This window comes from Prinia subflava, chromosome 12 (assembly GCF_021018805.1).
Source record: "Prinia subflava isolate CZ2003 ecotype Zambia chromosome 12, Cam_Psub_1.2, whole genome shotgun sequence".
NCBI classification, from domain to species: Eukaryota; Metazoa; Chordata; class Aves; order Passeriformes; family Cisticolidae; genus Prinia; species Prinia subflava.
The window spans coordinates 5,443,475-5,469,703 of NC_086258.1; the positions used below are offsets into that span (position 1 = coordinate 5,443,475).

The 26,229-nt window shown below is 54.4% G+C and overlaps 4 protein-coding genes and 1 non-coding gene across 7 annotated transcripts; 2 read left to right on the forward strand and 3 right to left on the reverse strand.

The window, feature by feature from the left end:
• Window positions 1-793: 793 nt before the first annotated feature.
• Window positions 794-10,714, reverse strand: SLC27A4 (solute carrier family 27 member 4). The gene is made up of 13 exons (XM_063409832.1): window positions 10,557-10,714; window positions 7,971-8,137; window positions 6,915-7,309; window positions 6,075-6,233; window positions 5,667-5,736; window positions 5,469-5,560; window positions 4,863-4,972; window positions 4,241-4,450; window positions 3,887-4,013; window positions 3,561-3,698; window positions 3,241-3,405; window positions 2,684-2,830; window positions 794-2,435 (listed from the first exon to the last, which is right to left on the reverse strand). The coding sequence occupies exons 2-13, from the start codon at window positions 8,132-8,134 to the stop codon at window positions 2,278-2,280; spliced, it is 1,935 nt and encodes a 644-aa protein (XP_063265902.1). The 5' UTR covers window positions 8,135-8,137; window positions 10,557-10,714; the 3' UTR covers window positions 794-2,277.
• A 72-nt stretch (window positions 10,715-10,786) lies between these two features.
• On the forward strand, window positions 10,787-10,875 carry TRNAR-UCU (transfer RNA arginine (anticodon UCU)). The gene is given in 2 exon segments: window positions 10,787-10,823; window positions 10,840-10,875. It is a non-coding gene; the product is annotated as a tRNA-Arg (tRNA).
• Window positions 10,876-11,873: 998 nt separating this feature from the next.
• On the reverse strand, window positions 11,874-17,196 carry COQ4 (coenzyme Q4). 2 transcript variants are annotated; one of them, XM_063409835.1, is made up of 6 exons: window positions 16,902-17,196; window positions 16,366-16,462; window positions 14,703-14,805; window positions 14,466-14,595; window positions 13,610-13,703; window positions 12,753-13,052 (listed from the first exon to the last, which is right to left on the reverse strand). In XM_063409835.1, the coding sequence occupies exons 1-6, from the start codon at window positions 17,194-17,196 to the stop codon at window positions 12,890-12,892; spliced, it is 882 nt and encodes a 293-aa protein (XP_063265905.1). In that variant the 3' UTR covers window positions 12,753-12,889. The 2 variants fall into 2 exon arrangements, with proteins under 2 accessions (XP_063265906.1, XP_063265905.1); XM_063409836.1 differs by lacking the exon at window positions 13,610-13,703 and having other exon boundaries at window positions 11,874-13,052.
• Window positions 17,197-17,230: 34 nt separating this feature from the next.
• On the forward strand, window positions 17,231-21,370 carry TRUB2 (TruB pseudouridine synthase family member 2). The gene is made up of 8 exons (XM_063409839.1): window positions 17,231-17,365; window positions 17,497-17,625; window positions 17,717-17,791; window positions 18,298-18,359; window positions 18,653-18,734; window positions 19,258-19,330; window positions 19,776-19,912; window positions 20,515-21,370. Exons 1-8 carry the CDS (start codon window positions 17,257-17,259, stop codon window positions 20,811-20,813), a joined length of 966 nt encoding a protein of 321 aa, XP_063265909.1. The 5' UTR covers window positions 17,231-17,256; the 3' UTR covers window positions 20,814-21,370.
• A 1,889-nt stretch (window positions 21,371-23,259) lies between these two features.
• Window positions 23,260-26,015, reverse strand: SWI5 (SWI5 homologous recombination repair protein). Of its 2 annotated transcripts, XM_063409841.1 has the most exons (5): window positions 25,836-26,015; window positions 25,585-25,740; window positions 25,140-25,261; window positions 24,112-24,206; window positions 23,260-23,848 (listed from the first exon to the last, which is right to left on the reverse strand). In XM_063409841.1, the coding sequence occupies exons 1-5, from the start codon at window positions 25,998-26,000 to the stop codon at window positions 23,784-23,786; spliced, it is 603 nt and encodes a 200-aa protein (XP_063265911.1). In that variant the 5' UTR covers window positions 26,001-26,015; the 3' UTR covers window positions 23,260-23,783. The 2 variants fall into 2 exon arrangements, with proteins under 2 accessions (XP_063265911.1, XP_063265912.1); XM_063409842.1 differs by lacking the exon at window positions 25,585-25,740.
• Window positions 26,016-26,229: the final 214 nt, after the last annotated feature.

Sequence of the window (26,229 nt, forward strand, 5' to 3'; positions counted from 1 at the left end):
CCCCTTCTAGGCAAGGCCATGCTGTTTGAGGGCTGAGCCCCCGAGATGCTGCAGGGCTGTGCAGTCTGTTTTCCACTGGCTGCGTTGGGACAGAGGCTCGTGACTGTCCAGGGGACTGAAAAACTAAAATTATTAGAGATGATGGAGAAACACCCATTTGAACATATCCAAAGGTGAAGTTGGTATATAAAGGATGCAAATTTCTAACACTTTTCTTACGGTGTGTTTCACCATATTCAACATATTTCACTCAGGCTCATGGAAGACATTTGTTCCTGGGAGCCTCATCCCAAGAAGGAGCCAGGTTCTCCTGTTTACCAGGGCTGGCTGCAGAAGGTCTAAAAGACGGTTCTGGCAGCAAAGGAAGTGGAATGGCTACCAAAAAACTTGTCTGCAAGGTCAGAAATGAGCTGGGAAGTTCAGCATGGACAAACACAGAGAGAAGCAGCAAGAAGAGGAAATAGAGAAATAGGGGAGAGGTGGAAGAGCCACATGTCCCGGAGTAAACAGGGAGAACTGGGCCAGAACAAATAGGGAAGGCAATGCTGAGGACAGAACAAGGAAAAATGGGGTGTGGAGAGTTAGTGGAGGAAACTGGGGAGGGTCTGATCAATGTGTTGTGTTCACACAGTCATTAAACCCAGCAGCAAGGGGCTTGTTCCTCCTGCTCTAAGATGAGCCAAAATGCACACAGGGAGGTGATGCTCTGGAGTGGCAGTTCCCAAACCAGCACAGTCCCCCACCTTCCCTCACAGAGCAGGACTGTACAAGGAAGAGGTAAGAAACACCAGCATAGACCCATACTTCTGTTTAATTGTGAGACCGGGACGGACTGGGGCAGGCAGGTACGTTGGTGTGGAAGCACAGCTAGAAGAGCAGACACACCCTGCCCTCACAAAAGGCAGATGTCACTTTAAGGACTAACCCTGCTAAAAGCATAAAAAGAAATTATTAAAACAAAACAAAACAAAAAACAAACCAACCCAGAGTTTTCTCTGGAAGAGAAATTTCTGCATGTTTTCTGAGGACTGGAATTGAACATCGCGGCTGAGGCTGTTTCATGTCAGACACAACATGGGGAATTCACATAGCACAAGTCAGGTGTTTCACATGGACATTTCAGTTCAGGGCCCTGCTCCGGTGCTGGAGACAGGGAGGGCTCTTTTGGGAAGGGATGCAGAGTACATGAAGTCAGGCTCTCACAGAGGCCACCCTCCAGAGGACAAGTTACCTCCTGAGTACATCTAAGCAAAGGCAAGCTCAGCCCTTCTTCCCACTCTCCCACTTGCTTTCTGCAAGGAAAAAGGTCCACAAAACAATGCTGCATCCACAAAAGAAGGAAGTAAAAGACCCAGAGAAGTGTCCACAAGATAGTGGGATTTGCTCGTGTCCTCCATCATGGAGCAAGGCCACAAGGACATTTACAGTTGCACCCACGCTGGAAGAGGAGAATCAGTCCCAGATGAGCATCCCACCTCCCTGTGTGAGAAAAGGATTCTCCGAGAGAGGACAGGTCTGGGCTATCCCTCCACCTACTGCACAAACCCGGGACACATTCAAAAGTACAGACAATAAATTAAGATTGAAAAAAAAAAAGTCAGCGTGTATTACATATATATACACACACACACATATATATATATTTAATATAATGTGCGTGTGATTGTGGAAAATAGAAATGTCATCCCCAGGAGAGAGAAAGGCATGGCAGAAACACACTCCTGTCCCCCTCCTGAGCCCAACACTACCCTGCTCCCCTGATTCACAGCAGACACACAACACCAGCAGGGCCCAGCAGAGGGAAGGGGCTGCACCTGGCACCCACCTTCCCTCTGCCAGCTGGGTCCCTGTGCCAAGGAGGAGCTGGCTGCTTGGTAGAGGAGTGGGGAAAAGCCCAGCACTGGACCCTTCATGGCCTGCACAAGGAAGGGTTGCTGCAGGCAGGAAAAGGTAGGGAAAGACAGGAAAAGTAAAGTGGAGTGGCAAGGGCACCCCACCCCTCCTCAACTGGCCAGGGCCCTGCCCCTCCTATGGCATGGGACCACCACCACTGTATCAAGTAGAAAATAAAGCCATAATGAGTCAATGCTTTGGTATGTGACCATCCCCCTCCCCCCAATCCCCTCTGTGTTCCCCCCAAACCCTTATCTGTAAAACTTGTCAAATAAAATCTCTAGTGTGCCTTTTCTATCACTCCATGAACATCTCCTTCCCCAGTGCCTGCCTTGCCCCCTCTCCCCAGCAGGGTTTGGGAGGTGCCTTGCTTGAGCCCCACAGTTACAGCTTCTGTTCTCCCGACTGGATTCTGTTGAATGCTGCCTGGTCCAGTGGCAGGTAACAGCCTTGCCTGGAGTCCAGAAAATACAGCCTGTCCTTCACCAGCGCAGGGTCAAAGCCCTGCTTCCGCAGCTCCATCTTCTGGAACTTGTAAGTGCCTGGAATGGAGAGGGCAGAAGGAGTAAGGGCTCACTACACACACACACTTCCATCCCCACCACACCTGTATTGCCCCAGGCCCAGCCTTGTGTCCCCATGCCTCAAAACCACCTGAGGAACTGGCCACGGGCTCTGTGGGGCAGAGAGGCCCCATCCCCACCCTCCAGACTGATCTCTGTAACCAGGTTTTCCCCTCCCAGGCTCCCCCAGCTCCATGTCCAGCGTGAGCATGCATGCCATGGCTCACTTGTCTTGGAGACTTCGTGCAGGAACCGCAGGAAGACGGGACGTGCATACAGTGGCAGGGCCTTTTTCAGCTTGCTGGAAAAGTCTTCTAGGTCACAGGAGTTCTCTGGGTCAGCGATGGCTGCCATTCCTGCCCTCCCTTCAATCCCTAAGAGGCAGAGAATGAAGAGCACTCAGACACACTGACCCTGTAGCATCATAATCTCCCTTCTGCCCTGCACCAGCAAGACCCTGCTTTGTACTGAAGCACTGGCACGTGCAGCTGTGTCACTGCTGTGTCATCACCCTGTGGCCAGAGCTACCAGTGACACACTGTGGTCAGTCATGGCCAGAGTGGACACAGGGCCCTTCCAAACCAGCCAGAATCACACCAAAGCTTGGGAGAGTGAGGAAACCCTCTGGTTCCTGCTAGCCACACCCCTTCCCAGCTCATCCACAGGGAGCCTCAGTCTACCCTCCTGTCAAAGCACACATCAATCTGGACATGCAGGACATGTTCACACTCAAGTGTTGGAGGTCTGCCTGCCTCTCCTGATTGTCCACTTCCCTCTCAGCTACCTGGGACCTCCACACCATAAACCACCACGTCCGTCAGGTTGAGGATGCGGCTCAGCGTCCCCTCCACCTCCGTGGTGGAGACGTTCTCCCCCTTCCAGCGGAACGTGTCCCCGGTGCGGTCTCGGAAGTACATGTAGCCATATTTGTCCATCACCAGGACATCCCCTGTGGGAAAGCAACAAATAGGCAACAAAATGAGCTGTCAGCTAGGAGCAACCCTGGAGCATCTCAGGGCAATGCTGCTACCCTGGAAGAGTCCCCCCTCACACACAGGTGCCTTTCTCCTCTCCCAGCAGACAGAGGGGTCCTGCTGGCCTCACCTGTGAGATAGGCAGCGTCCCCTTTTGTAAACACGTCCCTGGCAATTTTCTTGTTGGTGGCTGACTGATTCAGGTAGCCATCGAAGTGCTGCAGGGGATTGCTCCTGACAATGCGACCCACCAGCTGCCCTGGCTCCCCTGCAGTGAGAAGAGGGGATGAAGGGGGGAAACACCCTCACCCCCATCCCCCTCAAGCAAAAAGGGTGTCTAATGGGGTTGGTGTGGTTTAACTGAGCAGAGACAAATCCAGGGAAATTATCCTGAGGTATCACGAAACACACGCTCACACAGGGCTGAGGAGATTTTATCCCTGCTGTTATCCTCACCTGGTTTGCAGCTGATACAGACACCATCCGGTCCTCGGATCAGCTCCATGGTGTCTTCATCCACCTTCACCAAACCAATGGGGTACACACCTGGTAGAATCCTGCTGTTGAAGCCGCACGACCCAACCTAGAACAGAAAGAGCTCAGAGCTGTGGGTAGCAAGGACATTTGTCCCACCTGAACACGCTGCTCACACACTCCCAGGACGCCACAAAGGTGGCACCACACAACAGCCAAAACCCCTCTGGGTGGATGGCAACCCATGCCAAGGAGCAAACAGCCCATTCGGGTTTCCAACCCCGCCCAGACCAGCTGTCACCCTTTGGGACACGAGGGAGATTCATGGAGCCTTACGTTGCCATCAAAGTTCCCCAGGCTGCAGTTGCACTCGGTGGCCCCGTAGAACTCGGCCACCTGGGCGATGCTGAAGCGGGCCATGAACTCCCTCCAGATGGAGGCCCGCAGCCCGTTGCCCACGGCCATGCGCACGCGGTGCTGCCGCTCCGTGTCCTGGTACGGCTGGTTCAGCAAGTAGCGGCAGATCTCCCCGATGTACTGCACGATCTGCGAGCAACACAGAGCAAAGACTCACTAGGACCCCTCTGCCAGGCCCTGGACTGTCTGAGGTTTCTTCAAGACGGGAAGGAATGGTACAACACACCCAAGGTTTGCTAAAGAGGCCGCAGTAATAAAGAGAAGTTCTGCTAATTCATCCAGCCTGTCCTTTCCTGGTTAACCCACCTCTCCAGGCTCTGAAACCCATCCCATCTCCTGACTAATGCTGGAATGCAAGGAAGACCCATGGAGTTACCAGCCCAGGTGGGAAGGACACAGCCCCACCACCCTGAAAGGCGGATTGGACAGACAGAACCAGTCCAGGCATCCCCTACTTCCAGCAGCTGGGCTCTCCCCAGCATGGCACAGACCCCCAGGCTTCAGTGCCCCATCCCGCTGGCCCCTTGCCCCATGGCCTCACCGTGCAGTTGTATTTCACACAGTCCTCCCAAAAGTGTGAGGCTGAGAACTTCTTGCGGATGACAACCGTCATGCCCTGCAGCAGGCACTGCCCAATCCCCACGATGTTCCCTGCAGAGAGGCAGCCAGGAAAGCCCTCAGTCCCCAAACAACTCCAGCCCACCTGGGGAAAGAACTGGCAGGGCAAGGCAGAGGCCATGGCTGGCTCACAGTGAAAGCCCCCAGGACCACAGGCATGAGGGAGACACATGGCAGTAACATGTAGGGCAGCACTTCACACCTCAACATCCCAGCATGTCTCGTCCAGCCAGGCAGGCACTGCTTCCCCTTCCCCTAGACTTTCCCCCCTTACTTTCCACAGGGAGCAGCAATAAGGAACAGGTATTCCAAAATCAGGGTAGGATAATGCCCTGCCCACTCCAAAGGTCAGACAGATCGATTCTTGGCTTCCAGGGGAAAAGCAGAAAAAGCCTCAGACACACACTGCAAGCAGCAGTCTCATCCTCCTCGGCATGGAGATCACAGCCACACCAGCCTCCAGCCCCAGCCCTGGCCTTGGCTGAGGGAAGAGTCAGTCCCAGGATGGCAGGCTCTGTATGGCCCATACCTGCAGCGTGGTAGAGCGGGAGGCAGTCGTACATCACATCGTCAGACCTCATCCGAAAACCGTAGAAAACCAAGCTGGACATGCGGAAGTATCTGAGGGGAGGGTGAGAAGGCATGTCAGGAGCAGGGTCAGGGGTGCTGTGCTAGGACAGAGCAGAGCTCAGCCCCATCCTCCCTGAGCCCCTGCCCACAGCCTTACCGGCAGTTCACCACAATGGCAGCCTTGGGCAGCCCCGTCGTGCCAGAGGTGTAGATGTAGAAGAGTTTATCTGGGGAGCAACAAGGAGACAGGGTCACATTCCTAATGCAGGAGCTGGCCAAACCAGGATAGGGGCACAAGCAAAAATTTAAACCCTCTACTCGTGCCAGCTGAGCCAAAACTCTCATGTAACAGCTCCAAGAACATGCTGGGATCAGCCTGGGTTTGTTGGACACATGGAGGGTATGACAGGATACTGCTCCACACAGGGCCGGGCTTCCAACACTGGAGTAAGACCCATCCCAAACACCCCTTGCCATCAGCAGCCTGAGCAGTCTTGCCAGAGTTGTAAGCAGCTGACCCTCAAAACCTCCACCACTTGTCTGGCCCCAAGAGCTGGCCACATACCAAGAAAGCCCTTGTTAGGGGGAGCTGGCTGGTGTCGCTGGGTCATCTGCAGGAGGGGGTCCAGGTGTTTTGCACCAGGAAGCACAGATTTAGGATTTTCTTCCCCGGACCAGAAGAGATGGATGGATTTATCCAGGGAGGGCTGCACTTCCTGCATTGCTGAGAAAGTAAAGAGGAGAGCTGGAGAAAAGTGGCAGGGTGGCTACAGCACAGAGAGCCCCTGCCCTCCCAGAGAATCTGAGGGACACCCTGCCCCAGGTAGCAGTACTCCACTGTGCTTGACAGAGTCCCCAAAGGGTTCACAGCCATCCCAGGCAGATGTTCCCATGATTAACAGATGCTGGGGCCACAGCCCAGACCTCTTCAGGGACCAGAAGATCCTGTTTTCCACCTTTCCCCATCCAAAACCTCTTTGGTGCCAAGAGGTCTGTTGACACCATCAGCCTCAGAGGTGTGGGCTGAAACACACAAGGAACTGGAGCCAGGGTGCTGCAGGGATGTGGCAACAGCCATGGAGAGCAAGGGGAGGCTCCTCCCAAGCAGGGGGGCAGGCCCAGCCCAACCCTGGTCTCCACTCTGGGAATGGACCTGGGAGACACAAGGAAGGATCCTCATACCCAGGCTGACCTGCTTGGGAGGCAGAGAGCACTGGACACTCCAGTGTCCAAAGGAATCAACAACAAAAAAAACCAAACCCAAATCTAATTCCTGGATGATTCAACTGTCCACTCCCTTCCAGATCTCTGCTCTGTGGTGGGCAGGAAAGGAAACCTGAACCCACTGAGTAGACACGCCTCCCACCAGCCCAAAGCGCTCCCAAAACATCCGCCAGCCCCTCACCTTCCATCATTTCCACCCCAAAAACCACAGCTTTGGAGCCGGAGATGGTGATGCAGTGCAGCAAGGCCTCCAAGCGCAGGTGGGAATTCACGAGGGCCGTCTCCACGCCGATCTTGGCCAGGCCCAGCCACAGCCCCACGTACTGATTGCGGGACTCCATGAAAAGCGCCACCACGTCACCCGAGCGGAAGCCTTGGCCGTAGAAGAAGTTGGCCACCTGGTTGGAGTACTCGTCCAGCTGACGGAAAGTCCAGCTCTCGCCCGTGCCTTGGAAGATCAGTGCTGTCTTCTCTGGGTACTTCCTCGCTGTCTTCTGGAAGATCTTGGCGATGGTGTTCTTCTCCCTCACGTGCCTCCACACCTGCCACTTCACCCGCAACAGGACCAGCCCCGTGCTGCCAAAGGAAGGGGAGCAGGAGGGCAGCTGCTCAGTGACCCCTGCAAAACCACTTCCTCCAGCAAAGCCACGCAGCACAAGGACCTTCCAAGGAGCTGCGACAGCCCAGCAACCCCACTCTAGGTCAGCAGCAGCTCTGCGTGCTCCCCTGAGCATTGTGCACATAGGCAGAACACATATGCAAAGATGCTCATAGCCAGGGACTGATGGAGGCCAGGGAGAGATGTGTTTTGGAAGTCTGTGGATAGGGATGTCCCCGATCAAAGGGACATTTTTGAGCCTTGGATGCCCTCCAAGAGGTACCACCACTCCCTCCCCCACAAATCCTTGCCAGGAGCTGGCACAGCCTGATACCAGCTCAGAATGAACCCTGCACAGGGGCCTGGTGCTACGCCAGCAGCTTTAGGGACGGGGTGAAGTACAAGGACAGTCAATAGACTTTGAGCTCAGCTGAAATCTATCCTCCTTGGGAAAAGTTTGCCTGAGAGTTTGGAGTCACCCGGTCATGGCAGAGGGAGATCTCCTTTCAGCCAGGCCAGGCGCCAGCAGAAACCCAGGCTGTGCAAGGAGTTGGGGGCTGTGCTCACACATACACACACACCAAGGCAGAGCAGAGGGCCAGGGGTGGATGGTTGGGCCATCCCAGCCAGGACACCTACGTGACATCCCGTGGTAATGTCTTGAGGAATATGAGGAAGAAGTCCCATCCTCCAGATGCCAGGTAGAAGACGAAGAGAGCAGGGATGGCCTGGGCCCAGGACAGTTCCAGAGTGACCCGCAAGAACAGCAGCACAGCTGCAAAAGCAGCCAAACGCAGCATCATGGCCTGAGGGGAGAGAGAAACCACGGCCATCAGCCCACACACACTGGACCTGGTGGTAACAACCCCATGGGCGTGGGATGCCTGAGCAGCCCCCAATTTCCTGGATGAGGTCTCTGAGTCATCAGTACTCCTGGCAGTGAGGATGTAACCCAGCAGCCCAGAGCTCCCAGAGATGTAACTTTATCTGACCTCGGAGATGGCCTCCAATTGAGCCATCAGCATGGCACTGCTTGGTGCAAGCTGAGAGCCTGGCCATTCCACCTGGGGAGCCACATCCTGCACACCAGCCAGGGGGCTGGCCATGCCCCAGCAACATGAGATGCAGGATAAAGTAATTTCCATGGATGTGTGGGCAAAGTCATGGCAGGAGACCTTGTGCAGATGATTTGAAGCCTCCACTCTACCCCAGAATCCCTCCATCCTCAAAATCCAGAGTCTCCCAGGCCCCAAGCAGGAGCTCTCCTTCATGCATGGCTCCAGGACAGCCACCACAGCTGTTGGAAGAGCACAGCTTCACGTGCTCCGTGACACAGCTCACACAGGATCAGGGACAGGAAGCTCAGTTCTTTGAGCTCTGCTTGTGTTTGCAAACCCTCGTGGTGGCGAGCAGTTTCCTGGCCTGGCTAGGCTGGAGACACTGCTGGAGCAGGTCAGGGATGAGGCCAGGCTGGAGTGGGCAGAACAAGAGCTGTCACTGCTGCCAGGAGTGCCCAGGCCCCTGCCCCATACCCTGGGGACAGTGACTCTGTCTCTGGTACCTGACCCTTGCAAAACAGCATCTCTGTCCCCATCCCAGACACACCCCAGAAGTGGCTCTGAGACTCGGTGATTTAGCAATGGGTCTTTTCAGGCAACAGCACTGGGAGGAGGAAAATGACAGAGATGTGACCCTCACAGCTCCTAGATAAAACTGGCCCTTCCTGGCATGGACACAGGCCAAAAAGGAAGGAAACACATAATTTCTCTCTTGAAAATTGATTCACTGTTCTGAAGCTGGAAGCCCTGCATGGGCTCTTCTACAGTTGGTGGGGCTGGGAGCCACACCTGTGGCTTTCCCTCTGCTCTGTGCAGTCCCCCCAGACCCAAAGAGCTTCTGTGGATTTGATACCAGATGCTGGCAGGGTGGGAGCCAAGGTAGTGCCACATGGTCACTGTGCCCTGACACGTCTCCTTCATTGGCTGTTCCACCAGCAGCAGGCTGGGACCCATCAGTGCACAAGATGCCACTTCCAGGTGGACACCTGGAGACATCTTCCCACCCATATTCCTCACCCTGAGATTCCTTCCCCCTTGTGCCAGTGACCTCTGAACACTCTCCACCAAATACCCACCTCCCAGACGTGGTGTCCCACAACACTGCCCCTCTGCCTTTTAGCAGGGCAGGACTCACTGTGTTTTTGCCTGGGAGCCTCTCTCAGCACCAAACAAAGCAACTTTTAGATCACCATCAAACTCCTGTGCCTCAGCCGGGCCCTGGGCCCTCTGCTACAGCCTCGCACCAGCCAGATGTGGAGAGGCAGCAGCGGGGGAGGCCCACTCTGTGTGGGCAGCAAAGTGCTTAATCTCCCGCTGGAAGCCAAGGCAGGCTCAGGCAAGCCCCTGTTATCCTCTGCTCAGATCTCCACCTCCCTCCGGCATCCCGGTGCCTCCCGCGGAGATAACTGGGGACAGATTCCCGAGGGATACCCGGTGTGTCACTGCCAGACACCTCCAGCCCTGCCTTACAGATTCAGGTCTTGTCCAGCTGCATCAGCACCGAGAGAACGAAGCGCTCCTGTAGCTCACAGCCAGGAGGCACCGAGGCAAAACGCGGGGACCCACCCGGGAGCACCGAGCCCGAGGAGGGCCCGGGGAGCGGCTCACAGGGGAGACCACGGGCAGGTGGCCGGGCTGTGAGAAGCCGCAGCGCTAATGGCACCTGGAAGGCACCTGGGAGGCACCTGGGAGACACCTGGGAGGCACCTGGGAGACACCTGGGAGACACCTGTCCCCCGCCTGCCCCGGGCAGGGACCCCCGTCTCACCCTCCCGAGCACCCCAGCAGGGAGGTCGAGCAGCGCTGCCCCAACCCCACCACACGAGGCAGAGAGGCCGGGAGGGCCCAGCACCGGGATGCAGCCGGGCCCCGCCAACCAGCCCCGGCCAGGCCCCGGAACCGCCCGGGCACAGCCGCTCTCGGCGGGGCGAGGGCCCGCGGCGCGCTCCTGGGGGAGGGAGGGATCCCGGCGCTTGCCACGGTGCCCCACGAGGAGCCCCGGTACCTCATGCGGAGACCGGCGGGGCGCAGGGACCCTGGTGCCGCCCACAGGGCCGCGGCGCCTGGTGGGGAGCCCGCGGGGCCGCCCGCGGGGAGGGAGCGCGGCCGCCGCGGCGGCGCCGGGAGCTGACGGAGCGGGACGGGGACGATGGTGCCGCGCTCTTACCGGACTCCGGGGCGTCCGCTGCGGCCCGGCCACCTGCACCGGGAGCGGGGCCCGCCCGATTCTGCGGCAGGGGCGGGGAGGGGCGGGCAGCGCGGGCCGCCGGGAGCTGTAGTCCCGCCCGGTGCACCGGCCCGGCCCCGCGGTGACGGGCGAGGCGCCGAAGAATGGTGGCGCGGGCGGGGCGGGCGGGGCGCGGGGAAGAGGCGGTGAGGGCGGCGCGCCAGAGCGAGGGCTCTGTGGCGCAATGGATAGCGCATTGGACTTCTAGCGCGTGACGGGAGTCATTCAAAGGTTGTGGGTTCGAGTCCCACCAGAGTCGCATTTTGCCGCCGGGGCGCGGCGCTCGCTCTCGGGGGCACCGGGCCGGGGGAGCCGCGGCCGCCCCCGGGCGCTGCCGCCGCGCAGGGCCCGCCCGCCCTCGGGGGAGCGCGGAGGGGAGACACGTTTTGGGAGCGGGGGCAGGGGCGGCCCGGGCACCGGGGAAAACCTGGCCCTAGCGGGGAGCGGAGCCAGGCATCCGTCCTAGCATTTCAGGAGTTATTGTTACCGACTCCCAGTACGGGCATGGCGGAGCTGCCACTCGGCCACAGAGAATATATCTTCTCCAAAATAAGCATTTTTTACGTGGCTGGTGTCTGCCCTCCCCAAATCACCCTCTGCTCCCTCTGCTGCCTTCTTTCTGCAGGCTCCTCAAGCGATGGCTGCAGGAACAGGAGGCACAGAGACTGTTACTCGATCCGGCTGAGCAGATGCCGTTTAAAATTACATGATGTGCCATTTCTGTAGCGCTGGCACCAGCCCACGGAGCCACACGTGGCTGCACGAAGGCGGCCCCACCAAGACTGACAGCCCGGACACTTCAAGGCCTCATTAAATAACCCAAAATGCAGCAAACCCTCTCTCACGGCCATCATTTCTGACATTTCTTTGACTGCCGCTCACAGTTCCTAAAAGCAAATCTTTGCTGCCCTTTGGTTTATCCACCCCAAGGCTCTGACGTTTCTGGGTCATTTTAAAGGCAAATGTTTCTTTCATCTCGGCCACTGCACTAGGACAACCCCCACACTGTGTGTTTTACTGGCAGCTAAAGGATGTATTTATATGCTGTCTTTTAGCATCTGCTTGAAATAACTCTGGGGGCCACGGGAAGATTTGGAGAAAAACCCAAAGTCTGGCTTGTGGGGTGGCTGATGCAGGGAGAAGTTGAAAAAGGAGTCTGAGAGGCAGGAAGAAAACCTGCTAAAGCCAAAAAGGGTTGAGGTTTCACCATCAGATCTCCAGCTTGGGAGAAGAGATAGGGCAAAAGGACAGGGGTAATGAACTACAAGCCCCAGTGTGGATTTTATTACACAAGAATGAATTCCAACAGCAAACACACGTGAACAAAGAGCCCCTGGCCTCATGGCTCTTTGCCATCACATCCAGCAACTCCGCTCCCTGGCTGCTGGCAGTCTGGAGCAGTTTAATTAATCCAGACAGCAATGAGCTCCCAGACACAGCACCAGCAGCCACTGTTTCTGCACTCACTGGATTCAATCCCACACTGTGTCATTTTGTTGCCCAAGGAAGGGATGATTCCTACTGAACAGCCAGCACAATCATATGGATTTCATCATTTTTGATGGGGAGGGACAGGGAGACACAGCAGACTGGGATCAGCTCTCAAAACAGCCAATCCAGGAGGGAAAATATCCAAAGGTACTTCCCTGTGGGCACACAATCACACACTGCCTGGTCTCTGAGGCAGGAAGTGAGGCCCATCCCATATGACCCAACAGGAGACCAGTTAGGCACAAATACAAAATGGGATTTCACCACTGCACACACCAAGCCTGCCCCTGCGCTCCTCTGGAAATCATGGGTTTAGCTCCAGTCCAGGGCAGCCCCAAGATCTGAAGCCTCCATCTTCCCAGGATGGGAAGGGTGGGAGGAGGGATTTACCTGCACAGCCCCGGAGCTGCAGAAGGCCAAGGCATCAGTTTGCTGCTCCCTCCCCATCCCAGCATTTGGGAGCATCAGTACCCAAATGCTGCTGCTGGGAGACCTGAGCAACCAGACGAGCTGGCAAAGGCACATCTGACCCTGTCATCCCGCAACCAAAATCATGACAAGCAAAAAAAGGTCAAGTTTTTGTCACAGCACAGGGAGGTGCCAGTTGGCCTCTACCAACAGGCTGGCGCCAGCTCTTGGCAGGAGAAAACACAGCCCTCGGGTCGGTGGTGGAAGAGCTACAGCCACGCTGTGCCCCCGGGCAGGGCAGGAGGGTGTGGAGTGCAGCAGGGCGGCTGCTGGCTGCCTGCAGGGATGCCCTGTGCTCCTCCCGACCGGAGTGCTCACACTCGGACGGCCGGGGGCGGGAAGATGCCGAGCTCCTCCCGCAGGGACTCCACGGGCTGCTCCCAGCGCTGCTCGTAGTAGATGTTGAGGACACAGCTGGCGTTGAGCCCGCTCCGGATCGCCCAGGGAACCAGCTCGGTGGCCAGGACCTGCAGCTTTCTGGAACAGACGATACGGGTGGTGACAGTTTTGATATCCACATTTTGTTAGTTTCCTTCTCCAAGTCCCCACTGTAGGCTGATGGCAAGCTCATGTGTCCCATGTATCCCTCTAACTTTCTGACATCCCCTCTGCTTATCTCACAGAGGAAACTGAGGCACAGAAGATGATGGTGTGCCAGGAAGGTTACAGTCAGCACCAACCCAAGGCCAGAACTCAGGTTCTGCAACTGCTGGGCCACCAAAACAGACGTGCTGGGGCAGGGAACAGCTGCCAGTGTGGTGAGGGTCCTGCTGGCCCTCCACACATGCCCATCCCAGGCCTGGAGACCGCTCCTGCCTGGCACAGGGGAGCTGCTGTTGAATGCAGATTAAGCATCAGGTTCTGCTTCAGTGACAAGGCAAAGCTGTCACCGCTTCCTTGGGATGTGAGGACAGCAGCAGGCTCATGGAAGGATCTGTGACTGACTCCCCCCAGCAGTGTCCCCTCTTTGTCCCCAGTGGACAGGGGAAAGCACCGCACAGGCTGGGTGTACCCAGCAGAGAGCGGGCACCTACCGTGTGCTGAGCCGGACAGGGCCCAGCGCTGCTCCCAGGACACACATGGGCAGCCCCGTCTGCACGGCCTCGAACCACTTCACCACCACCTCACCTGGCAGGGAGCAGGGAGGGCGTGAGCAGACACAGCACCCGGATCAAGGGCCAGCCAGGGCTGTGAGGCTCCTCAGCATGGGCTGTACGTCTGCCCTTCCCAAGGATGGCTGCTTGGGAATGCTTCCCAAGTCTGGTCACAGCCTGTGCCAGGATGGGCCTTGTCACACACCACTCACCCATCCCAGAGGGATGGCGTCCCACAAGCCTTGGGAGCTTGGGGAACACATCCCAGGCAGTCCAACTCCCCGCAGACCTTGGCAATGTGGTGCCAAGGCCCGATGCTCCTTGTGGCTCTCCTGGCCTTTCACAAAACTGCCTGGACTCGGGCAAAGCCTGCCTAGGAGACCAGCCATGCTGGTTCCCACAGGCACTTGTGACTTGCTACTGAGTCAGACACAAAATGAGGGCAGAGGACACAGAGACGTGCAGATAAGGAGCAACCAGGAATTACCTTCTGCCTTCACACAGAGCTTGCAAAACACCCCTCCCTCCATGCCACCTTCCCTGCCAGGCAGAAACCACCCATCCAGTGGTTGCCTGTGCCCAGGGCTTGGGCAGAGCATCTCTCAGCAGGGAAAAGGTGACATCTCACGACCTCTTGGTCACCACAGAGCCAGCGGTGTAGGACAGTGATGATGCAAAATCCCCACACACTGACCCGGGCTGAGGATCAGGAGTCAGGCTGGCCCAGCCTGCTCCATTTCTGGGAGCACAATGGGTGGGTTTGGCAGTGCAGCTCCCCGGGCCCGCTGCTGCTCACCCAGCATGTTGGTTGGCATGCCCAGGAGGGTGTGCATCAGGTCATGGACCTCCCGGTACCGCTGGATCACGTATGCCAGCTCTTCATCATCAACAAACTTGGGTGGCATCCGGGTGTCTGGAGAAACCTTCTGCAAGTCCAAAGAGCTCCAGCTCAACTCCGTGGCTCCAATCCCACCTGTGCTCCCAGCACAGGGATCAGCCACAGAGATCTGCCCCCCTGAAACCCCGCACTCACGTTGTCCTCCAAGAAGCGGACATACTCGCGGCCCAGGGAGCCATCCGGCAGCCCCTGCAGCCTGGCCATGTCCAGCGTGGAGAGACGGATGCGAGGCCGTTCCCTGGGAGCAAAACACAGGTCAGTGAGACTCCCAGTGAAATCCACAGCAATCCTGGAGAAAAGGAGCCCTTGGAAACCCTCATCCCTGCCTCTGCGCATCCTTGCTGTTTTCCCTGTGCAGATCCTAACTGCTCACTGCAGGGACTGCACTGTCTGCACTTCTGGGACACAAACTACTTAAAGGATCTACCTGAAGCCTTGGCAATAAAAGGGCCTTTATTTTGTGTGCTTGTAACAACTCTGGTGGGAAAAACACTGGTGTCCTCTGCACTGAAATGCTGCTGCTGTGTGGGCTGCCAGCCAGGCACAGCCCCCAGAAACAGCCAGCCTTGCAGAGCAGAGCAATTTAGTGCCCTTGTAAAGCAGCCAGAGCATCAAAGAAACAAACCCAAAGAGGAGAAGGAATTTTTTCTAAACACAGATTTTATTTTAATCCTGCTCAGGCTTTCACCACCAGCCACATGGCAGCCACACAGAGAAAGGTCTCTTTTTACAGGTTGTTGGCAAACAGGTGCCTCACAGCCTTAGAAGTAAACAAAAGCCCTTTTATTTACATTCATAGGGTAACCTCTTCCCATGATAAAATCCCTGCAGTGGATCCAGGAGCTGCTCAGCTCTTAGAGTGGAGGTGCCAGGGAGATAAGCAGCACTGGCACCAGTTTCACACTGGCTGCAGGTATTTCCTTGTGTATTTGTTGTCAAAGGGACCTCAGCAGCTTGGAGGATAAAAACAAAAAGACCTCTGTGCCCAGTTCAAACCCCTGCAAATCCCTGCAACACCACAGGGCAAGGAGCAGGTGGGTATGGCCCTTCCCAGCCCTCTCCCTGGGCAGTTCTGCTGGGATTCAGCCTCATCCCAGTGCTCTGGATGTTTTACCAAGTCAAATTCCTGAGCCATATGGCAAAAGGCAACTTTTCTCAAGCTCCTATGTGACACAAGCAGCAGGTGTGACACATGACAGGGAACAGGGAAAAGGCAAGCAGATATACAGTGAGAGCTTGGTTAGTAAGAGAATTCCCTCCTGGTCCTCAACATTGCAGCACTTAACAAGTCCTTGCAAACATGGAAGCACAAGTGATGGAGTCTTAAAAAAGAAAACAAGAGAAGTGGCCTCATTTCAGCTTTAGCCAGAAAAAAAATATAAAAAAAATATAGAAGTGTCTAAGGAGGAGGGAGACCAGCAGAGACAAAGTCTCCAATTCAAGAAAATGCAGAAGCAGGTACAGGAAAGAAATCCACAGATGTAGTGGGTTCTCCTCACTGCTCAGCATCCACATCCACGGATTTCTCCCCTGTGCCTGCTGCTGCATCTCGTGGTGTTGGCAGCTGCCAGTTCCAGCAGCGAAGCAGAACAGACAGGCAAGTAGTGCCTGCCCTTAGATGCGTCACAGGGCTCCTGTGAACATTAAAAATAAAGTTAGCCTGGAGGGTTAGAGCTAACAAAACACTTGTGCTGCTTCCAAGCTCTCCCTTCCCAGGGCCCAGGAACCTCCTTGGCCTCGTGTCTGCCTCCCCTCCACACACCAGGCAGCAAGGGTGGGAGGGATGGGGAGGACGCACTGGAGGATGCGGTAACCTTCAGGGTGGTTTTTCATCTTGTCTCGCAGGTTTGGCAGGACCAGGCAGCCTGTGGTCTCCCCAAGGACTGCCACCATGTCTGAAAGAGAGACCAGAGAGTGACCCAAGAGCTGTTTTCGCAACACCCAGCTGTCCTTGGTTGGCAGGTGAGGAAATGGAGCAATGAAGCCATTGACCAGGAGCAGGCAGGAAGCCCGTGGAAAAGTGGGGAGCCCTTAAACCACAGATCTTCAGGGCTACTCTGCCCTGGTGTCACCCACACGACCCTTCCTGGGAATGGGATGGAGGAGCAGGCATGAGGCCTGGGGGACTCTGGACAAACACACCAGTCTGGGTGGCATCACAACGGGTCACACTGGGCTGTGTTTGGTGTCCTCACTCGCTCTCTTTCAGAGCCTCCTGCGCCGGGTCAGTTCTCAGCCCTGCGCTTGCCCCAGACTCTCCTATGAAGCTTCCACGAGGGAAGGGAGCGGGATTTTCCTGACGCGGGTGGCAGGCGCTCCCCTCGCCGTCCTTACCGTGTCTGTAGGGGTCATAGAGCGCCATCAGCGCGGAGCCGGCGGCCAGCAGCGCCTTCTGCAGCGGGCTGGTGGGGATGTGCCCGGGGTACAGCTGCTGCCACCCCTCCACCTCCTCCTCCTCCCCGCCGCGTCCATCCCGGCCCCGCGGCTCGCTGTGGCTCGGCCGGGCTCTGCCTGCGGGGAGCAGCGGGTCAGGGACCGGCCCGGGCGAGGGGCACTTGCCTGGGGAGGCGGGAGCCCCCCGCAGCAGCGGGACCCCCGCCCGCGCCGCCCGCAGCAGCAGCGGCCACATCCCCGCTCCGGCGGCGCCGCTGCCCCGGAAGCGCCCGGCGCGGGGCGGGGCGGGCCGGGCATGGCGGCGGCCGCGCTGGCCGGGCTGGCCGGGCTGTTCGCCGTGTACAAACCGGCGGGGGTGGCGTGGGGCCGCGTCCGGGACGCGGTGGAGACGCGGCTGCTGCGCGGTGAGCGCGGGCGGGGGACCCCCGAGCCCAGCCCATCCCCAGGGGCTGCCGGCGGGGCCCGGCCCATCCCATCCCGTCCCGTCCCCGGGGCTCGCCGGCCGCCCCTGACCCTCCCCTCGCTTCTCTTCCAGAGCTGAACGCGCTGCCGGGCCGCGCCCCGCGGCAGCGAGTCCGCTTCCTACCGTCCCCGGCCGCGGGCGGCGGCGGGGCCGTGGAGCTGGTGCCTGCCAGGGTGCCGGTGCTGGCCGACCACCCCCTCGGTAAGGGCACGGCGGGGCCGGGGGAGAGCGGGCACCGGCGGGAGCCCCGGGCGGGCGCTGCGGACCGGCTCCATCGCTGTCTCCCTTGCAGTGCGAGGCCCGCGGTTCAAGAAGCTGAAGATCGGAGCGGGGCACCGGCTGGATGTGAAGGCCTCGGGAGTCTTCGGTGGGTCTCGTCCCGAGGCAGCGCCGTGTCCTGCTGTCTGCGAGCTGATGGGTTTCCGTGCAGGGAGCAAGGGGGGCTGCAGGGCCATTGCACTGCTGCAGCCCCTGGATCTCACTGCCCCACTGGGAGTTCAAGTGCTAATACACAAAAAATGTCTGAACAAGCCACTGGCAAAGCTGGATGGGAGAGACCCAGGTACACCGGGTTTGCTGGGGGACACCAATTCCCGTGTCTGCACCACCACTTTTTTGTGGCTGGCACTGCTGAACATTTGCCCTGAGTGCCCAGGTGGAAAGTTCCGGGGAAATCCAAGAGCTGTGGTTACAACCCTGTGGTTTTCATGCCAGGCAATAATCTGGGGGTCTAATTGCACTGCTCAGATGTGATTCCTAAGGAGATACAGCCCTGTCCAGGGGGCGAGAGTGGTGTGAGTGTTCAGTGCTGTGTAATGCACATCAGTGACTTTCTGTGAGGCTGAATAACAGATTCCCCATTTTCTGTTTCAGTGCTTGGCGTTGGCCATGGGAACAAGCTGCTCACTGACCTGTACAACTGCCACCTGACCAAGGTAGGTGCTGGCTCTGAACGGCCACAGGGCCCCAGAGTGCTGCCACACACTTCATCCTGCCCCAGACCAAGTCTCAAACCTACCAATGCTTTTGAGAGCTTTTCAGGCTCCAGAGTTTTGTCCTTCACATGCTCATGTGGCCATCTAGTTGTGGCCTTTTGAGCAGAGGATGCTGCTGTCTTCTTGTGCAGATCTCTCATAGTGTGCACTTCTAGCAGCTGCATGCTGCAATACTGCTGCTCAATTGCTTGGAGCATTTTTTTAATAAATTGCACTCTTTGTCCTTCTTCCAGGTTTATACTGTTGGTGGGCTTTTTGGCAAAGCTACTGATGACTTCTCAGATACAGGGAATTTAGTAGAGAAGACAACATTTGGTGAGAAACTGATTTGATGTGTTGTTTTTTTTTAACATTAAGCAGCAAATTAACTGCAAAGTATTTAATCAGGTGAACTGAACAATGACAAAAGCCACATCTTGCATGTCTTCTAGCCTTTGTAGATGTTGTAGTTCCCCTGTTCTAAATCTAACCACAATTTATACAAAACCAGCGTGAATGCTGGTCACAGTGGTTGCTACTGGGTTGGTCAGGACCCAGATCTCCCTGTGAATCACACTTGGAGATAGCAGTAAAGAGATTTAATTGAATGAAAACATATGATAAGAAAACATCAACATTTTGGAATGAAATGAAACAACTCTTCCCTTTGCAGTCCAGCTCTGTGCTGCTCCATGTAGAGCCAGGGGAGGTGACTTTGCAAAGGCCACCCCTCAACCCTCATCAGCCCCTTTTGATGTGACTGCCTGCCCGAGGGACAGCAACACCTCAGTGGCACTTTTCAGACTTTCCAGTTTCTGGATGGATAATTGAGGCTTTGTTTCTGCCTTAATATTTACAGATCATATCACAAGGGAGAAGCTGGAGCGGATTCTCGCTGTCATTCACGGGACAAACCAAAAGGCCCTGCTGATGTGCGTACCCACCGGGGAAATGAGCTGATCCCACTGCCATTTGCTGCTCTTCAAAACAAATGAGGGGATTTTGTTTCCTATAATCGAAGTCTGTAGAGGTTGCAGTGCTAGCAAGGGGCAGAGAGGAGTTTCTCTGAGTGCTCTGTGCTCTGGTGAGAGGGTTAAATGTCCTTCTTGAATCCCAGAATCTCCAATCTGCTGATTAAGGACCAATCTGCTATATTAGGGCTGACAAAAATAACTTTTAGACATGACCAAGTGCTTCCCCCCCAGCTGTGCTACACTACTGACAGTACATACACCACTAAAATACATGCAAAAACTCACTGGATAGTTTTAAGAATAAAAATTGCATCTCTGTTTTATTGGGGATGGACATATTTTGAATCTCTTTGGAAAGAAGTTCTAAATGTGTCTGCTGCTCTCTTTTTTTTCTTTTTCCTAGGTATTCTAACATTGATATGAAAACACAAGAGGCATACGAGCTGGCTGTCAAGGGGTTGATTCGCCCCATGGGAAAAAGCCCCCCAATAATCACAGCAATCCGATGCCTCCAGTTTGCACTTCCAGAATTCCAGCTAGGTAGGACTGGCACAGAATGTACTGGGGAACTCTCAGTATATATTATGGCAAATCAGTTGGTAAACTTCATTTTCTTACTCATGATTTAATGCAAAATGAGTTGGAGGGAATTTTTTATCTACTTATAACTTCTCTGGTAAATCCACCCAGCTTATAAGTTTTTCCTTGCCAGTTCACATCAAAGCCCAAGGCTGGAAAATTTGCATTGTGAATACCTAGGGGGAAATTCTTCTTAGCTCAGTGTATCAGTGTAATGCATTTCAGTGCTGGGTTTTGGGGTTTTTTTAAAATGTGGTTTGTTTTCATGTAGCCAGGCCCCCTTCCCTCACAAATTATTTGGTCTTATTAAAAAAGGTGCCTTTTAATCTCCTTTGAAATACCTAATTTTCTACATTACTCTTCTATACCTATAGTTTTGTTTTCTAAAGTATTCACTTTGGAAGGGTGTGAAACACCCTGCAGTATTCCAGAAAATCATCCCATGCTCTTAGTGTCTTCTGCCAAACCAGTTCTTTCAGCGTAACTGCGAGTGATGTCTGGATTTACAATGTCAGAGCTTGTGTCAAAGCTTTGCTTCTGAAGGAATGTCTCTGTCCTCGTAGAAATCCACTGCTTGCACGAGACTCAGCAGTACCTGCGCAGGATGGTGCACGAGATCGGGCTGGAGCTGAAGTCGTCTGCTGTGTGCACACACGTGCGGAGGATACGCGACGGGGTTTTCACGGTGGACGACGCTCTCCCGAGGACCCGGTGGAACCTGCAGAACATCCAGGAGGCAATTGGGAACTGCCAGCTCAGAGTGGAAGCAGAGCTGGAGAGAACACTGGGACACGGGGAGAGCAGTCTTCTTCAGCAGCTGCATGGGGACGCAGCTGAGCACGGGCTGCAGCAGCGGCCGTGAGCAATCCCTGCGTGCCAGCACGGGATGGACAGCAGAAGGAAAGAGGTTAATTGCAGTTCACTTCCACCCTTTCCTTGAGATGACTTTTATCAGAGGCTTTTTTTTTTTTTTTCAGTGACAGGCTGTATAGTTTTTTTTAAAGCATCACAAACAGTTCATTACCAGGAGGTAGCTGTGCCAAAATTCCTGTTGATTTTGGGGATGTTACGTTGCTAAGGGATATGAAAACCCATTCCCAAATTGTTTAGGAGCAGGAAGTAGTGTCTTAGAAAGCTGTATTCCCTTGACTGCACAGATTTGTTCCTTGCAACTGGCAGCATAACTTATCTACTGTATGGATTTTATTTTCCTTGTGTTCTCCTGAAGTATTTTCTTTCCATTAGCCCTGCTCTCAGACACATGAGAGCTCAAAATTGGGCTAAATGAGGGATGTGCAGGAGAAAACACAGCTTACCCAAAGCAATGCAAGGAAATGGTTTTATCAAGAGTAGGTATGTGATGGAAAGTGGCTCATAATGGGGACTAATGCACAAAAAATAAAACTGCAAATGACCTAACAGGGAAGAGGTTGGTTCCTGGCTCAGTACTCATCCATGTACATTGACCCATAAAAAACCCAGCAAGTGCTACTTTATTGTACCCATTTTTTCCTGAGGAGCCAAGGGTGCTCAGTGGTCTCTGGTATCGTTCTCTGCAGCAGCTCCTTGCAGACAGCAGGTCCTGCCATTTGGTGAAACTGTAAAGTCTGTGATACCATTTGGTCTCTGTTAGCTGACTATAGCTGGGTCTGACTTTGCAGAAACACACTTTCTAAACTGAAGTTAAAAATCTGGAATTACACTTACCATTATTGCACCGTATGGTTTTCCAGTTATACACTTAGCGAGTTTGGAGATTTATTTATGGAAAGCAGAAGATTTGTTCTGTTCCTCTCCTGGACTTGGACAAAGACCAGCATATTTCATCCTCCAGGTGACAGCCATAAAGGTACAAGAGTAACTCTGGGAGGGACAGTCACAGGGGCCATGGTGAATATCTCAGTGGCAGCATGCAGTCCTGAACTGAGGCATCCCAGGAGTCCTTCACTTAGTCCCTGGAATCTTTCAGTTCTGGGTTCCTCTGGGCTGCACGCAGCAGCCAGAACAGCCGTGGAACGCAGCTGCCACCGCCTGGCAGAGCCACTGTGCCAGCAGCAGGGATTCCCCAAGGACACTGGGCCCCGTTCTTGGGTCCTGTGGGTGTTCTCATCCTCCATGGACAAAGGATTGGGATCAGGGGACCTTCCCTGGACACCTGCCCAGTGCTACCTGAAGTGTAAACCCCACCCTGCAAGCAGGACACTTGCACAGCTACAGCTGCAAGCTTTAACCCCAGTGCTCCTACGTAGTGGGGAAGAAAACATGGACTTCTCACTGCTTGAACAACCTTCAGGAACTTGGGCAATGGACTGTACTTCATGCCCTCAGCTCACATCTCACACAAACTGAAGAATTTCCGTATGCACTTCCTATTGCAAAAACAATTTCCAGTTGCGTGTGTCAGTGACAGAGGAACGTTTTGGTTGGAACACTCCAGGCTGAGCCAGTCCTTCTACACAGGAAATACCAGCCAAAAGAGCAACTTAAGGAACAAAGTTTGCATTTCCCAGTTCTTGCCACCTTGTGACTTTTTTACTCCCCTTAAAACTATTTCAAAACACAAGTGTTCCACACTGGGCAGAGGGGTATGTGGTGGGGAGGGGTGTGAACATCCCCCTGAGACTCCACTCTGGTCTGGCCACAAGAAATATTCTGCACAGCTGCACATCAGCAGAGACTTCCTTGGGTGAATCATGGAATACAGAGGCTCTTTCTGTCCCCCTGCTTGAGACCACTCCCCACAGCTTTTGAGGCCAAACAGGACATTTATTGGTGATGTTTCTGTGCCACTCCAGAGCCAGGAGTGCAAAACCAATTATCTGTTCTCAGCAGCAGCCTAGTGCCTGGTTTCTGGCTTCCCATCACAATGAAGACAGATTAATTTGACTGAAATTTTGAATTAACAAGCAGACTGCAGCATGGGCCTAACTAGAGACCACAGGGGAAACTTACTGTCTAGAAGGCCTTGGAAAGTAAAAATGGGCAGAAGGACATCAAGCCTGAGTGAAAAAGGTACAGGACAGTCAGTCAGCAGAGCACTTCATCACTTCCAACTGCCCAAAGCAGCCAAATTTAGTCTGTGCAGTCACCCTCAGCCCCAACACTGACATTGAAACACTCCCAACATCACCCACTGTCCAGGACAGTGCTCACTCCCACCATGACTCTGCACTCAGAGCAAAGTGATTCTGCACCTGCACATTCCTGGAGAAAACAGATGAGTAACTCGTGTTAGAGTTGTCTCAATACAGTTTTAGGATTTGTTCCCAGGTTCATGCAATGTTTTACAGGCTCTTAAAGTGAATTGCTGACAGATGTGAAGGTTGCTTTATTCAGAGTGGACAGTTCAACACAAATTTACATTTTGCCATTTACTACAGAAATGATACAAAACCTCCAGATACCAGAGCAGGTAAGTAAAAAATTGCAAACACCCAGACTTCCCTGGATTTGTTGATAAAACAAACTAAAACCTTCAAATCACAATTTCCACCTTCTTCCCTTCCTTCCTCTGAGAGTTTTCTTTTCAAAGCAGCTAATACATTGCACATTTGTCTGTCCTCACTTCCTCTATCCATTCAGTAACTAAACAGCCCCTGGATACTGCAGGGAATCAAAGGCTCCATGGAAGAGGCTCAATATCAACCTGAACTACAATCTTTCAAAAAAAAAAAAAATTAAGAAAAAAGTCCTGTTGATCAGGAAGTCTCTTCAAATCCTATATCCCTTTTCCAAAGGTTCCTTTTCCACCTTCTGTCTCTTCTAAACCAGGATGACCAGCACATAATGGCCCAGTGACAGTCACTTTTGCAGGACATGGCACTCTCCAGGTTCAGTCACTGAGCTCCAGGTCATACTCAGGGTAGAGCTGTTTTGTAGTGACCCCTCGGATAACAGCTAGGAAATAAAGAAACAGCATTGCTGTCATTAAACAAAGGTCAGGTGAGTCAGAAACGTGGTGTTTTCCTCCCCTAATTATCCCATAGCACATCCCATAGACAAGAAACCCAAGGTTTTGCAGCTGTACCTCCTGCTTGCCCAAACACTTTTTTAAAGTGAAGAATCTGAAACACAAGCTTTGCCTCCATGGTCGCAGCTTCTTTCTGTGTCTGTATGAAAACACTGACTAAAAAGGTCTTCAGCACCTTTCCCTTCCTTACCTAGCTTGCCCAGGAGCATTTGCCCAGCATCTTTGATTTCATTGTACTCATGGAGCAGAGAGATGTGCTTGTCCAGTTCCTCCAGGCTGTAGCCCCTGTAAGATAACACCAGAAAGGTCACAAATGGCACAGAGGGGTTCCTGCTGCTGTGGGAGAGACCCTAGCCCAGCACCTCAAAACTGAACGCAGCAAAGTGCACTTGCTGCAAGTTGTAAACATGAAGGCTCTAAATAAGCTCAAGAAAGCCAATTCACCCAAGTTCTCAGAATCAAGGAGAAACAAGAGTAGGCTGTGGTGAATTCCATTGATACATATCTCTAATCTGTATATAGGATAAAAATTAGGGATCATAGAATCATTTAGAATGGAAAGACCTCCCAAGATCATCAAGTCCAATCTTTGGCCAAGCACCATCATATTAACTAAACCAGAGCACTGAGTGCCATATCCAGTCATCTCTTGAACACCTCCAGGGACCGTGACTCCATCACCTCCCTGGCCAGCCCATTCCACTGTTTAATCACTCTTTCAGCAAAGAAATTCCTCCTGATGTCCAGCCTGAAGTGCCCCTGGCACAGCCTGTGGCCATTTCCTCTTGTCCTGTCGCTAGAAGATCTGTTTATCCTTGAGGATAAATGCAAAAGGGTTCTGCAACAGCCTGTGTTGTTCTACCATCTCCGTCCTATGCACTACACTCACCTGAGAAAATATCCTTCACAACAAATGGCTAAAATTATCTGTTCCCAGTAAACATATAATTACCTCAGGAACACCCAGGCTAAAGCAAAGATCCTCTTATGCAAGCTCCTAGTAAAACTTGTTTTGCTTCACCACATAAAGTGGAAAGAATTCCCTCTTGTCTCTAAGAAGTCCCATCACTTACAACAACACTGTAACCAACACTGCCCCATGCCAACAATGGCATCATGGCAGGTCAGCTCTCAGCTCCAATTCCTGGAACACATTTTGTTTTAAAAACAAAAATAATTACTGCATCACAGTGAACACTGAGCTTGCCAAGGACATACTCGGACAATAATTGTGCAATTTCCTGGTCTAGAGCAAGGTCCTTCTGTTTCAGCTCTTCGATTTCACACTGCAGGGCTTCTTCACTGGCTCCATTAGGCTGGAAGGACTTTGGGGATGGGATCTGTAGAACACAGAAGACACGTAGCAAGAACTCAGCTCTGAATAAGATGCTGCAATGCTGGAGCTCTAATGGAAAAATAGTGTGTGTATCTCTGGATAAAACAGGAGAAAATAGAAATGGGAAAAAAATATCCCCAGGGCAGGGAGGGGGAATTGAACTAAAATATGGATCAATGCACATAACATTAGCCTGCTCCATATCACATCCTACAGCACGTTCGAGAGTTACAGTGTAACGTGAAAATTAATAATTAAAAATCACAATATGCCTTTTAGGAAAAACTCCCAGCACGACCCAGTGCAAACTGCGGTGCCGGCACTAACCCGGGGAACCGGCACCTTCACCCTCAAGGAAGAACACTCCCCACCGGGCCGGGCTGAGCCCCCGCGAACGTGTGAGCGGCTCCGGGGCAGCCCCGCGCAGGACTCACCGGTGCCCTGAACCCGCCCGTGCCGCTCCGCCGGCCGCCGCCCGAGACCCTGGCAAGGGAGAGGGCGCCGCGTCAGGGGCCGGTACCGCCGCCTCGGCGGGGTCACGGCCCGGGAGGGGAGAGCAGAGGGGAACCGGCTCCTACCTCCTGGGCAGGGCCCGCGGCGGCGGCTGGCGGGGCGGGCTGCGGCCCGCGCTCGGCGGGACCCGCTCGGCCAGGGCTGAGGGCTCGGCGCTCCCGCCACACCGGAGATGTAGTGCCCCCGCCACAGGGCATGCCGGGAGTTGTAGTCCTGCTGCCGAGGGCCATGCCGGGAGTTGTAGTCCTGCTGCCCAGAGACATGCCGGGAGTTGTAGTCCTGCTGCTGAGGGACATGCCGGGAGTTGTAGTTCCCCGCCAGGCCCGACAGCGGTGGGGCTCAGGTGACATTGGGTGTGGCAGGACGCAATTGTCCCCCAATGCCTGCTGCCGAGGTGGTTACATTTGGTGCTTCAGAGACACCTCAGCACTGCGGCTCAGCTGGGACGGGGCCTCAGGG

What these genes read in the sequence shown, in the direction of transcription:
- COQ4 (XM_063409836.1), bottom strand. Translation starts at nt 17,196, where the DNA reads ATGTGGCCGCTGCTGCTGCGGGCGGCGCGGGCGGGGGTCCCGCTGCTG. An exon ending in CTATGACCCCTACAGACACG is followed by an intron (nt 16,463 to 16,901) that starts GTAAGGACGGCG and finishes TCTCTCTTTCAG; the next exon opens with ACATGGTGGCAGTCCTTGGG. An exon ending in GAAGGTTACCGCATCCTCCA is followed by an intron (nt 14,806 to 16,365) that starts GTGCGTCCTCCC and finishes TTTTGCTCCCAG; the next exon opens with GGAACGGCCTCGCATCCGTC.
- SLC27A4 (XM_063409832.1), bottom strand. Translation starts at nt 8,134, where the DNA reads ATGATGCTGCGTTTGGCTGCTTTTGCAGCTGTGCTGCTGTTCTTGCGG. An exon ending in GCCATTGTGGTGAACTGCCG is followed by an intron (nt 5,561 to 5,666) that starts GTAAGGCTGTGG and finishes CCCTCCCCTCAG; the next exon opens with ATACTTCCGCATGTCCAGCT. An exon ending in GTGTGAAATACAACTGCACG is followed by an intron (nt 4,451 to 4,862) that starts GTGAGGCCATGG and finishes TGTTGCTCGCAG; the next exon opens with ATCGTGCAGTACATCGGGGA.
- SWI5 (XM_063409841.1), bottom strand. Translation starts at nt 26,000, where the DNA reads ATGGCCCTCGGCAGCAGGACTACAACTCCCGGCATGCCCTGTGGCGGG. An exon ending in CCGCGGGCCCTGCCCAGGAG is followed by an intron (nt 25,741 to 25,835) that starts GTAGGAGCCGGT and finishes CTCCCTTGCCAG; the next exon opens with GGTCTCGGGCGGCGGCCGGC. An exon ending in TGAAGGTGCCGGTTCCCCGG is followed by an intron (nt 25,262 to 25,584) that starts GTTAGTGCCGGC and finishes TGTGTTCTACAG; the next exon opens with ATCCCATCCCCAAAGTCCTT.
- TRUB2 (XM_063409839.1), top strand. Translation starts at nt 17,257, where the DNA reads ATGGCGGCGGCCGCGCTGGCCGGGCTGGCCGGGCTGTTCGCCGTGTAC. An exon ending in GAAGGCCTCGGGAGTCTTCG is followed by an intron (nt 17,792 to 18,297) that starts GTGGGTCTCGTC and finishes TTTCTGTTTCAG; the next exon opens with TGCTTGGCGTTGGCCATGGG. An exon ending in AACCAAAAGGCCCTGCTGAT is followed by an intron (nt 19,331 to 19,775) that starts GTGCGTACCCAC and finishes TCTTTTTCCTAG; the next exon opens with GTATTCTAACATTGATATGA.